This window comes from Bos indicus x Bos taurus, chromosome 23 (genome assembly GCF_003369695.1).
Source record: "Bos indicus x Bos taurus breed Angus x Brahman F1 hybrid chromosome 23, Bos_hybrid_MaternalHap_v2.0, whole genome shotgun sequence".
Classification (NCBI taxonomy): domain Eukaryota; kingdom Metazoa; phylum Chordata; class Mammalia; order Artiodactyla; family Bovidae; genus Bos; species Bos indicus x Bos taurus.
In genome coordinates, this window is record NC_040098.1 from 46,145,604 (window position 1) to 46,158,134 (window position 12,531).

The following is a 12,531-nucleotide window of genomic DNA, read 5'->3' on the forward strand; positions in this document are numbered from 1 at the left end:
AGCAGCTGATTGAGCATCACCTCGCTGGGAGGTCCGGGAGGAGACCTCCGGTCTCCTGACACGTGGGCCAGGAACCCTGAGAGCAGCTGAGACAGGAGGGTCCACACAGGGCAGCGGGGCGTCCAGGGGAGGGCGCCCTCGACAGAGGGTGGGGCGAGAGCCCTGCACAGCCTCAGGAGACGCCTGGTGCGCGGAGGAGAGGGGAGGGGGCGGCACTCGGGAGCACCGCTGGCCCTCGTGGGGACGTGCCGCGTGGTTTCTGCACTGCCGCTTAGACCAGCTCCGCAGATAACAGCGTCCTTGTCCACTTGCCTCCCAGGGATACTCCACTCCACCCTCTGGCTACAGAGACGAGGCCGGGCTCCGGGAGAAAGAGTACGACTTTCCGCCTCCCATGAGACAAGCGGGCAGGCCCGAGGGCGTCTATGACATCCCCCCAACGGGCGCCAAGCCCCTGGGGAAGGACCTGCACCCTAAGTACAACGGCGACGCCCCCGGAGCTGCCGAGCTGGCCCCGCGGAGACACGGGGGCACGTCCCTGACCCAGCCGGCCCCCCAGCTGGGCCCACCCGTGGGCTCCCAGAACAATGATGCCTACGACATCCCCCGGAGCATCCAGTTTCTGGAAGCGCCAGCAGAGACCAGCGAGAAGGCCAGCCCGGAAGAGAGGGACGGGGTGTACGACGTGCCGCTGCACCAGCCGCCGGAAGCCAAGGGCCCCGTGGACGTGGTGGATGGCATCAACCGGCTGTCCTTCTCCAGCACGGGCAGCACGCGGAGCACCATGTCCACGTCCTCCACCACCTCCAAGGAGTCCTCGCTGTCCACCTCCCCGGCGCAGGACAGAAGGCTCTTCCTGGACCCTGACGCGGCCCTCGAGCGGCTGCTCCGGCTGCAGCAAGCCCTGGACGGGGCCGTCTCCAGCCTGATGGCCCTGGTCACCACCGACTGGCGGAGCTACGGCTACATGGAGCGGCACGTCAACGGGGTCCGCGCCGCCGTGGACAGGGTGGAGCTGGCCCTCAGGGACTACCTGCACTTCGCGCAGGGCGCCGCGGCGAATGCCGCCTGCCTCCCCGAGCTCGTCCTCCACCACAAGGTGAAGCGCGAGCTCCAGAGGCTGGAGGACTCCCACCAGATCCTGGGCCAGACCAGCCACGAGCTGAGTGAGTGCGGCTGGTCCCTGAACGTGCTGGCCGTCCACAAGCCCCACAACAAGTGGGACAGCCTGGACCGCTTCGTGATGGTGGCCAAGACTGTGCCGGACGACGCCAAGCAGCTCACCACAACCATCAGCACCAACGCCGAGGCCCTCTTCAGACCCGGCCCCGGGAAGGGCGGGCCGGAGAGCATCACGAACTCCACCGAGTACCCGCCCACCGGCTCCCCGGGGCAGCTACTGCCCCCCGGGGACCACAAGGCCCCCGCCCTCAACAAGCCACTGCCCCCCAGCCTGGGCAAGGAGCAGCCCCCTGACTGTAGCAGCAGCGATGGCTCCGAAAGGAGCTGGATGGATGACTATGACTATGTTCACCTGCAGGTAAAGATTCCAGACCCCTGAGGCACCTATATTTACGTGCAGGGGCCTGGGGCTCACACCTGTAAGATGTAGACTAGACCACTGAAGTGGAGACCACGATTTAAGGTTCAGGAGCACGGTTAGTGGTTCACAAGCTGGAGGTGGTGTTGTCCAGTAGGAAGAACGCTGGTCTGAGGGTCCAGAGTCCTCTAGACTTTTCCAGGACACTGTGTCACCAACTTATGTAAACTCACCTGAATTCCTCATTTGCAAAATGAATGAAGCACAGAGTTGAATTAGATCTGATCGATACGCCTCAGGCAAGCAGGAAGAGACCAGCCACCCCTGACCCAAGTAGGATAGTGCTAAGTTGCTTCAGTCGTGTCCAACTCTCTGTGACCCTATGGACTATTGCCTGCCAGCCTCCTCTGTCCATGGGATTCTCCAGGCAAGAATACAGGAGTGGGTTGCCATGCCCTCCTCCAGAGGATCTTCCCAACCCAGAGATCGAACCCGTCTTCCGTGGCTCTGGCACGGAAGGCAGATTCTTTACTGCTGAGCCACCAGGGAAGCCCCAAGTAGGGCAGTGGGCCCTTGAAGCCAGCTCCTCTTATATTCACATTTCACATTCACATGGTTCTGCAGGATATTTAATTTGAAGAAAAATTAGGAGGAGTAGGTACTTCACTGTTTTAGAAAAAAAGATTCAAAAACCTCTGCACTAGAAAATTTCCTAAGTTCCCTTCAGCTCTGTACTCTGTGTGTGTGGGGGGGTGTAATTACTCACAAAGAAACTTAACCCCACCGTAGACTTGCTTTGAAGACCACTGGGCATTTGCCAATTGATCTAGAAGTTAACCTGCTTACGGGAAATCAGGCCATCACAGTCTGCCTCCTACAAGTGACAGTTCTACCAGATTGACTCAGGATCATGACAGCTTGCCCTTTCCCTTCGGGGAATTAAAACATTCTACAAGATCCGTTATTTAGAATTGGGCTTACTATCTCATTCCGCCATTCTTTTCATTTGACCGACAGCCGTGGATTGTCCCAAGGATTATTGAGCACTGCTCCATCGTGTGCAGCAGGGGGAGAAGGGAGCAGAGCCACCACGCCTTGTGCTGAAGAGCAGTGTGGGGCGAGTAGATGGAGGCATTAAACATCTCCCCAGGGACATCCCTGGCAGTCCCAGGGTTACATCTTTGCACTTCCAATGCAGCGGGCACAGCTCCAGCCCCTGGTCAGGGAATTAAGATCCCACATGTCATGTGGCTGGGCCAAAAGATAACAAACAAACAACAACAACAAAAGCCACTTACCCGGCTGGTTGACCAACTCTGCATTTTGGAAAATACTAATTTGGTGTAGAGCTGCAGATAATTTGAAGAAACTAGGACTCTCCTGGTGGCTCAGACGGTAAAGCGTCTGTCTACAATGCGGGAGACTGGGGTTCAATCCCTGGGTTGGGAAGATCCCCTGGAGAAGGAAATGGCAATCCACTCCAGTACTATTGCCTGGAAAATCCCATGGACAGAGGAGCCTGGTAGGCTACAGTCCATGGGGTCGCAAAGAGTCGGACATGTCTGAGCAACTTCACTTTCACTTTCCAGAAATGTAATGTGGCCACATTTAGACCTGCAGGGGCTTCCCTGGTGGCTGAGAAGGTAAAGAATCTGCCTGCAATGCGAGAGACCTGGGTTCTACCCTTGGGTGGGGAAGATTCCCTGAAGAAGGGAATGGCCACCCACTCCAGTATTCTTGCCTTGAGAATTCCCTGGACTTAGGAGCCTGGCGGGCTACAGTCCGTGGAGTCAACTGAGCAGATGACACTTTCACGTTGGGACTTTCCGGGTGGCGCTAGTGGTAAAGAACCTGCCTGAAATGCAGGAGACGTAAGAGACGCAGGTTCGATCCCTGGGTTGGGAAGATCCCACGGAGGAGGGCGTGGCAACCCACTCCAGTATTCACGTCTTGAGAATCCCATGGACAGAGGAGCCTGGTGGGCTACAGTCCGTAGGGTCACAGAGAGTCAGACACGACTGAAGCAACTGAGCAGGAGGTTTATGGGTTTGCAAATAATCTATTAGAAAAGAACCCTGAGAAAAAGTACTGCTTAAGGAGGTTGGGGGGATTGGGGGTCATGGGTAATCCTACAAAAATGGTAAAGTGGAGCGCAGAGCGTGGCGCCCCATATGGAAATGGATCTTAGTTTTCAATTCTGATCTACACAGTGACTCTGGAAGTCCGGATGAGAGCTGGGGTTCACAGGGCCTAGCTGGGCGTGCAGGACGTTTCCAAAGCTGTGGAAAGGAGCAGAGTATTTGCGTGTTTGTCAATGAAGCTGTTAGCATAAGTGAATCATAGTGGTGATGTAATGTTTTCTTTATGTTGAAAAATAATAGGGGAAGGAGGAGTTCGAGAGGCAACAGAAAGAGCTCTTGGAAAAAGAAAATATCATCAAACAGAATAAGATGCAGCTGGAACATCACCAGGTACGTCCAATCGGAACAAAAACTATTTCGTGTTGAAAAGACTTCCCATTTAATAAGAAAGTTGTGACTTCAAAAGATCGTGATTTTGATCCTTCCAGTACACTTTAGCATAAATAGGGTATAAGAACATAAAGAAGGTTTTGTGGCCTTGCTAATCCAGCTGCGTGTACCTGCACTCTGTTCAAATAGCAGCTTTCCAGGCCAAGACTGTACATCTAACACACTAGGATTGTTTGGGTTAAGGCAGTTGGTCCCAAGGAGCAAGACCCACTCAAACTGGCCCAAGCAAATGGGTTTTATAGTAAAGCCCTAACGGGAGAACTCAAGAACAGAAAATGAAACAGATAGAGCCACATCTGAAAGATCTAAGACTGTACGTTCCCTCTCCTTTCTGTACTTCCTTTGCTTCTCTCTATATTGACTTCCTTTGCCTCTGTTTTCTGCCAGTTTCCTCTGCTTCTCCACTCATTTGGCTTCCCTGGAACTTTTACAGAACCCATAAATGGCCACTCAAAGCCTTTTCTGTAGATAGGTTTTCATCTCGGCTTCCTAAGCTAATAACTCCTTCTGTGGTTTATAAAATTCCCCCCAAACGAAAGTCTGAGCCATATCTATCTGTCCGTCTGTCTCCTTCTCTCCCCTCTCTCTCTCTGTCTCTCCCACACAAGCCCATGGCTTGGCTATTCTTGGTCCAGTCTAAGGGTTGGAGGGCAGGATTCACTGTTATTGAAATATATCCAAGTCCATTTACTAAGTGCTTCAGGCAAGGCACTTTCATTCAAAAGTTGGGCATGAGTGTGGCAAATAATAATGCGTATTGCTAATGTAAGGGCATAAAAATAGCGAGAAATGGATTGAGGATTTCTAGGCCTTTTAAGATGAACTGAAATGGTGTCCAGTGACATGAAATAGCACACAGAACTCAGGGAACCAGAGTTCCCATCTGTGCTTCCTCACCAACCAACTGTGTGACCTTAGTTAAGTCACTTAATCTCCCCAAACATCAATTATTTCTCTATAAAATGAGAAAATCCCCTCCCCTCCATCTAATGAGATGATATGTTTATGAACATACTTGGAAAAGCATAAGCTGACTATGCTGAAGCATCACACTGTGTATGTTTGCTTTGGCAATTGGCCAAGTTAAGACCGCAGGGCTTTAGGGGACTTGTTGGAAATCATAGTAATTCCTAAGAAGAAAACAGAGTCTAAGGAAAAGGAAAGCTCACTGTGCATTTCTCAAGGGAGAAGCTGGGTGAGATTAGCCATGCTCAGACTCAACCCTATTTGAGGGCAGAAGATTGACTGACTCCTAAACTCCAGTGATGGATAGTCCTTGCATGCCAAAGACAGTCTCTCCTGACACTTGGTGCAATAGCTGGAAATTATTATCACTGCATTTTAAATGATACACCATCTAGGAGCAAGGAGAGAAGGGAAAAAGTTAACACTGAGTCTGATCCGGGGTGAGGTCCCTTCCTTTAGACAGCATTGAGGGTCTAGGTGTTACGAGCCCAATCAGTGTTCAGATCCCTTTAGAGAAGATCTCTTCCACAGTGCATGTGTATTTGTATGCATTTGTTGTTTTCTTGTTTAGTCGCTAAGTCGTGTTCTACTCTTTGTGACGCCATGGACTGTAGCCCACCAGGCGCCTCTGTCCATGGGATTCTCCAGCAAGAATACCGGAGCAGGTTGCCATTTCCTTCTCCAGCAAATTTTCCTGACCCAGGGATCGAACTCAAGTCTCCTGCATTGGCAGGCAGATTCTTTACCACTGAGTCACCTGGGAAGCCTTTTTTATATGCATTAGTCATCCCTGTGTTGCTGGATAATGACATTTATAAACCTGGACAGAAAGAGTAGGCAAAATAGAAAAGGGTCATGGACTATCTTCTATTAAAGGGACAAAGTCGAGGCTTTCCTCTAGAAGGAGCAAACAACATCAGTGGCTGACTTCACAAAAGGATTTGCTTTTCCCTGGCCACCACTCAATAAACATTTACCTAGAGCCTACATAATACCAAACATTATTCTAAGCACTTTGCAAATGTTAACTCATTTAACCTTCGTAAAGACATAGGTAACTGTTGTTATTCAGTTGCTCAGTCATGTCTGACCCTTTGCAGTTCCAAGGACTGCAGCGTGCCAGGCTTCCTTATCCTTCACTATCTCCCGGAGTTTGCTCAAACTCATGTCCATTGAGTCGGTGAGGCCATCCAACCATCTCATCAGGGTGTATAGCTCAGTGGTAGAACATTTGACTGCAACCATCTGATTGTCTGTTGCCCCCTTCTCCTCCTGTCTTCAATCTTTCTCAGCATCAGGGTCTTTTCCATTGAGTTGGCTCTTGGCATCAGGTTTACAAAGTATTGGAGCTTCCACTTCAGCATCAGTCTTTCCAATGAATAGTCAGGGTTGATTTCCTTCAGGATTGACTGGTTTGATCTCTTTGCTGTCCAAAGGAGCTGGGTTGAAACCCTACCCTGCCTGCCCCTCTGAGGACAGAAGAGACCAATCGTGTCCAGTCACAGAAGTCAGAGCTGGAGGATTCTTTGCTGCTGCTGCTGCTAAGTCGCTTCAGTCGTGTCCGACTCTGTGCGACCCCATAGACGGCAGCCCGCCAGGCTCCCCCACCCCTGGGATTCTCCAGGCAAGAACACTGGAGTGGGTTGCTATTTCCTTCTCCAGTGCATGAAAGTGAAAAGTGAAAATGAAGTCGCTCAGTCGTGTCCGACTCTTTGCGACCCCATGGACTGCAGCCTACCACGGTCCTCCGTCCATGGGATTTTCCAGGCAAGAGTACTGGAGTGGGGTGCCATTGCCATCCTCTTTCCCAACCTCTGCATTTTACAGCTCAGGCAAGCCAGGCAACCTGATAAGGCCTGGCATCTAAAAAACCACCTGACGTGAGATCCCTGTCTTACAGCTACAAGCCCTGGTTAGTTTCCACTTCGGCACACACCGCCTTGTCCTTAACTAAGTCGGGCTTTTTTTCTCCCCTGCAGCTGAGTCAGTTCCAGCTACTGGAACAAGAAATCACAAAGCCCGTGGAGAACGACATCTCCAAGTGGAAGCCGTCCCAGAGCCTCCCGACCACCAGCAGCGGCGTGAGCGCGCAGGACCGGCAGCTGCTGTGCTTCTACTATGACCAGTGCGAGACCCATTACATCTCCCTGCTCAACGCCATCGACGCGCTCTTCAGCTGCCTCAGCTCGGCACAGCCCCCGAGGATCTTCGTGGCCCACAGCAAGTTTGTCATTCTCAGCGCCCACAAACTGGTGTTCATCGGAGACACGCTGACCCGGCAGGTGGCCGCCCAGGACGTTCGCAACAAAGTGATGAACTCCAGCAACCAGCTGTGCGAGCAGCTCAAGACTATAGTTTTGGCCACCAAGACGGCCGCACTCCACTACCCCAGTACCCCCGCCCTGCAGGAGATGGTCCATCAGGTGACCGACCTGTCCAGGAACGCACAGCTCTTCAAGTGCTCTCTGCTGGAGATGGCCACGTTCTGAATGGAGACGCAGGAAGGGGAGCACTGCCTTGGGTTACTGAGGAAAACTGGAAAATACTCTCTGGTTTTTGTAAATCTTATCTATTTTTGTAGATATTTTGTATAAAAGTGAAAGACTTTAACATTTCATGGGTTAGATGGCATTCAGAAATTCAGGGAACTCCGGGGGGGCGGTGATAGGCAGCATTTTTTCCCCCTGTGTTGTTCTTATGTACACGTATAAGCATCTGAGACACAAACTGTACAGAATCTTATCCACGTGTGTATGACTACATGTTCATGTTCGTTTGTAGATGTTTGTCTGATACATTCCATTAAGAATCATGGGTTAAGAAGCACCTTAGGAAGCACCTCCCAATGCTGCATTTTCTTTTCAGAAAAACCTACCAGCTGGTTGTAATATTGCTCTGCATATACTCGTGATTGTTCCGAGCTTGTCACTCCCAAGTCTGAGATACAGAGTACAGTGTATTTGCAAGTGTTCACCTTCCATAAGGAGGCGGGTTAACACCTTGTTTTCCTTTTTGAAAGCCCTTCCAAAATTGGCCGTATCGGGCATGTTATTGCAAGATGCCTCACTTCTGGTTGAAAAAAAACCCTCTTAGAAAGTTTCAGAAAGTATTGATATATCTTAACCCAAACTCTGACGCATTAGGTGCCAGAGGAGAGACACGTGTGTTTTGAGGCCGTGTCCTGATTAGCGCTGGGTTGTTTCAACACAGAGAGGACGCTGTCCCAATAAAAGGAGACCATGTGTTCCCCAAAGATTTTCTTTTATGGCCCCACCAGGTGGCATGTGGGATCTTAGTTACCAGACCAGGGATAGAACCCAGGCCCCCTGCATTGGGAGTTCAGAGTCTTTAACCCCTGGGCCACCCAGGAAGTCCATCCCCAAGGCTTTTTGATCATCGGCATTTATTAATAATCTGGCCATGAGATTTTCCAAAGGATGTTTTCAGATCATATTGTTTGCAGCAGGAATTCCTAAAGACACATTGGACAATGGTCATCCACAAAAGGAGGACAGTTCCACCTGAGTTGTAAGCGGAGGCCTTTCTGACTCTCATCATTCTCTTAGGTGCTGCTGTCCCTGGTACCTGAGGGAATCCCTGGTACCAGTTCCTCAATCACCTAAAGGTTAGAGCCGCCAGGCCGCATCTTATTCTTAAGAGAAGTTGTGGCTTGACTGTACCCTCCCTAAAATGTGCATGTGCAGACCCGGCGCTCAGAGCAGCTGTCTGGAGCCCATCTAGGCTTTACAGCTCTGTCTGTCCATTGACCCCATGTACAGCTCATTAACTGTCCCCCGACTCAGCACAGCATCCATTCCACAGTCTGTCCTCTGGTACATGCTGGGGTTGGCACAGCACAAACACATCACAAGCCATCGGATTCATCAGGGGGCAGATGAAACCCTTCCAACCCAATGGGTAAATGTATTCACATGTCACCAAGTCAAGAAGCAAGTTATTTATGGTTTATCAGCCCAGTTTTTATTTAATGATCCCATTCCAGTCAATTGGAAAATGTTTGATTTGCAATATGTGCCTTGACTTAATTAAGCTTGCTTGTTTTAGACAACCAAATTATTGGAACAGGAAAGGATTTAGGAGAGAAGGATATATGATCTAAGTGGGATTAAAGAAAAAAATAAAAATCAGTGAAACTTACCCAGGAGGTGCTTTTCAGAACAACCACTGTTGTAGTTCTCAACGTTCTATTCTGTCAAAAGAAGTCAGATTGCTGTAGGACAAGCAAGTGTGTGCAGAGGAAGGGGGTTGCTGAAAATCAGCAATGAGTTTGAAAAAGTGTCCTGGTAGATTTCATTGTATCATGTGTATTTCTTAGATGACTTGTTCTATGCTAAGAGGTGACATTTCATGTTTTCAAGACCAAAATGTTCAATGTGTATTAATCTCTTTCCCATACTGTATGTAGAGGCTATTTTTAAATCATTAAAATTTTGGATGTCTGTTTTCATAGACCTTGGGTTTTCTTTTTCCATTTCTTTCTTTGTCACACAGTTAAATGTTAGCTTATTTTGGCACTCCTAACATAGAAAGTTAAATTATGGTGAGTTTATTAATACTATAGATCTGGATTTTTGAGTAAAATTGAGAGCTATTTGTTCATTTTGTGTCACTTCAGGGTGTATTGCATTTGAAGGAAATTCTGGAATTTGTGAGCATTACCAAACCCAAATATCTGGAAAAAGGCTTCTCTTCACCAGGAAGCCTGAATTTTTAAATGGTAGGTGGGATGGTATCTGCTGTCATAATGTGAATGTTACTATTCATGTCATTTTAGAATCAAAGAGAATTGCTCAATGCATTCTTGAATAGGCATCAAGAAATATTTAAAAGAAAACTATATTTGATGAAAATAGATTCATAACCACATAAATTATCTTTAATGCTTGGCCCAGTTTCATTCTGCTATCCTACTGAGAGTTACAGATAAACTATTTGAATATACCTTTAATATACTCTTTTCCCACATCTATAAACATTTCCAAAGAAAGTGTCAAGGCACTTATTGGGAAATGGAAAGTCTTCTTGAAAAAAAAAAATTGGTGCTGGAAAAACTATATCTCTCCATGGAAAAAGCAGAATATTTACCTTACACTCTACACAGAAATTAACTCAAATGCTCAGATGGATAATAGACCTGAACATGAAGCTTCAGTACTTCTAGAAGAAAACGACAGGAGAAAAATCTCTGTGATCTTAGGTAGACAAGAGTTCCTTAAGTGGAACAAAAAACATAAATCATAAAAATTGGTAAATTGGACTTCATCACAATTTAAAACTTTTCTGAGAAGACCATTAAGAAAACAAAAGGTCAAACCACAAACAGCAACAAAATATTTGTACCACCTCAACCCAAGATATGTATTAGAATAAGGATACAAATAACTAAATTTTTTAACTGGGCAAAAATTTTGAACAGAAATCTCACAAAAGAAGGCATGTGAGGGACTTGCCTAGCAGTCCAGTGGTTAGTGTGCCAAGCTTCCTCTGTAGGGGGCGCAGGTTCAATCCCTGATCAGGAAGTAAGAGCTCACAAGCCAAGCAGCTAGCCAAAAAAGAAAAAAGACATGAATATACAATAAGTAAGTGAAATACAAACCCACCAAATAGAATTATTAAAGTAAAAAGATAAGCCATACCAACTGTTGACAAGGAATTTGAACAAACAGAGCTCATACTCTGCTACTGAGAGTGCAAACACTTGAAAAATAGATTGGCAGTTTAAAAAAAAATTAAATGTATTAATTAAATTTAGTTTAATTAGTATATGAAAACCATGAATGTGTGCATGCTCATTCACTTCAGTCATGTGTCTGATTCTTTCCAAGCCCATGGGCCATAGCCTGCCAGGCTCCTCTGTCCGTGAGAAGAATACTGGAGTGAGTTGCCATTTCCTCTTCCAGAGGAGCTTCCCGACCCGGGGATCGAACTGAGCCTCCAGGGAAGCCCCATGACACCATGAAAAGAAAAGTGGAAGTGTTAGTCGCTTAGTCGTGTCCGACTCTTTGTGACCCCATGGACTATAGCCCGATGAACCCTTCTGTCCTTGGGATTCTCCAGGGAAGAATCTTGGAGTGGGTTGCCATGACCTCCTTCAGGGGATCTTCCCAACCCAGGGATCAAGCCCAGTTCTCCTGCATGGCTTTACATGGTAAAGAAGGCAGATTCTTTACCATGCTGCTGCTGCTAAGTTGCTTTAGTCGTGTCCGACTCTGTGCGACCCCATAGATGGCAGCCCACCAGGCTCCCCTGTCCCTGGGATTCTCAAGGCAAGAACACTGGAGTGGGTTGCCATTTCCTTCTCCAATGCATAAGAGTGAAAAGTGAAAGTGAAGTCTCTCAGTCGTGTCCGACTCTCAGCGACCCCATGGACTGTAGCCCAGCAGGCTCCTCCATCCATTGGATTTTCCAGGTAAGAGTACTGGAGTAGGGTGCCATTGCCTTCTCCACATGTCACCATAGGACCTAGGAATTAATTTCCTAGGTATTTACCCAAGAAAAACAAAACCATAGGTTGATACGAAAAGCATGTTCATAGTAGCTCTATTTGTAATAGCCCAAAGCTAGAAACAATCCAAATGTCTACGTGAATGAATAAACACTGTTAAAAATCCACACAGTGGAATACTACACAGACACACAAAGGAGCAAAGAAACAGGTGAAACAAAAAACAACATGAGTGAACTTCAGAGTCCTGTTGACGCGCACAAGAAGAAAGAGCACACCCAGCGCACATTTATACAGAATTCTGCAAAATGCAAACTACAATGGCGGAAAGCAGATCAGCAGTTGTCAGGGAAGAGATGTGAGTTACCAAGGAGCTCAAGGAAACCGGGGAAAGACGAAAATGCCCATCTTCTCAGTTGCGATGGCTTCACGGGTACACACATGTTGAAACTCCTCAAACTGCACACTTGGAATGAACACAGTTTATTCTTTGTTGGTTATTATCTGTTTTATACAAATGGTCTGAACACTCCAATTACAAGTCAGAGATTCTCAAACTAGATTTTTTTAAGAAATACTAAATTTATATTTTATTTTATTAAAATTATTTGTTATTTAATGTTATTATTCAATTTAAATAATTAAATCATTCAAATTATTTTTAAATTAAATTTTAAATTATATTTTTAAATAAAAATTTAAATTATATTTAATTTAAATAAACTGTATTTATTTTATCAATTAATTATATTTAATTTATTTTATTATAAGATTATTAACATATATATTATTTATTTCATTATTGGAGTATAATTGCTTTACAATGTTGTGTTAGTCTCTGCTGTACAATGTGAATCAGCTCTATGCATACATATATCTCACCTCCCTCCTACCCCACCCCCCTGCAAGATTAAATTATATGCTATTTAAAAGATGCCTGATTTAAGTGAAAATACACAGATAAGTTAAAAGCATGCACATTCTAATTTTTAAAAAGAAAAGCTGGCATGGCTTTCTCAGCAGACAAA

At 46.9% G+C, this 12,531-nt stretch overlaps 1 protein-coding gene across 4 annotated transcripts in view; it reads left to right on the top strand.

The window, feature by feature from the left end:
* Positions 1-9,509, top strand: part of NEDD9 (neural precursor cell expressed, developmentally down-regulated 9) — a 190,296-nt gene extending 180,787 nt beyond the window's left edge. For all 4 annotated transcript variants that reach the window (XM_027525408.1, XM_027525407.1, XM_027525409.1 and 1 more), the window contains 3 exons: positions 320-1,540; positions 3,922-4,011; positions 7,017-9,509. In XM_027525408.1, coding sequence (XP_027381209.1) covers positions 320-1,540; positions 3,922-4,011; positions 7,017-7,526 — 1,821 coding nt within the window. In that variant the 3' untranslated portion in view covers positions 7,527-9,509. The remainder of the gene's footprint in view (positions 1-319; positions 1,541-3,921; positions 4,012-7,016) is intronic.
* Positions 9,510-12,531: the final 3,022 nt, after the last annotated feature.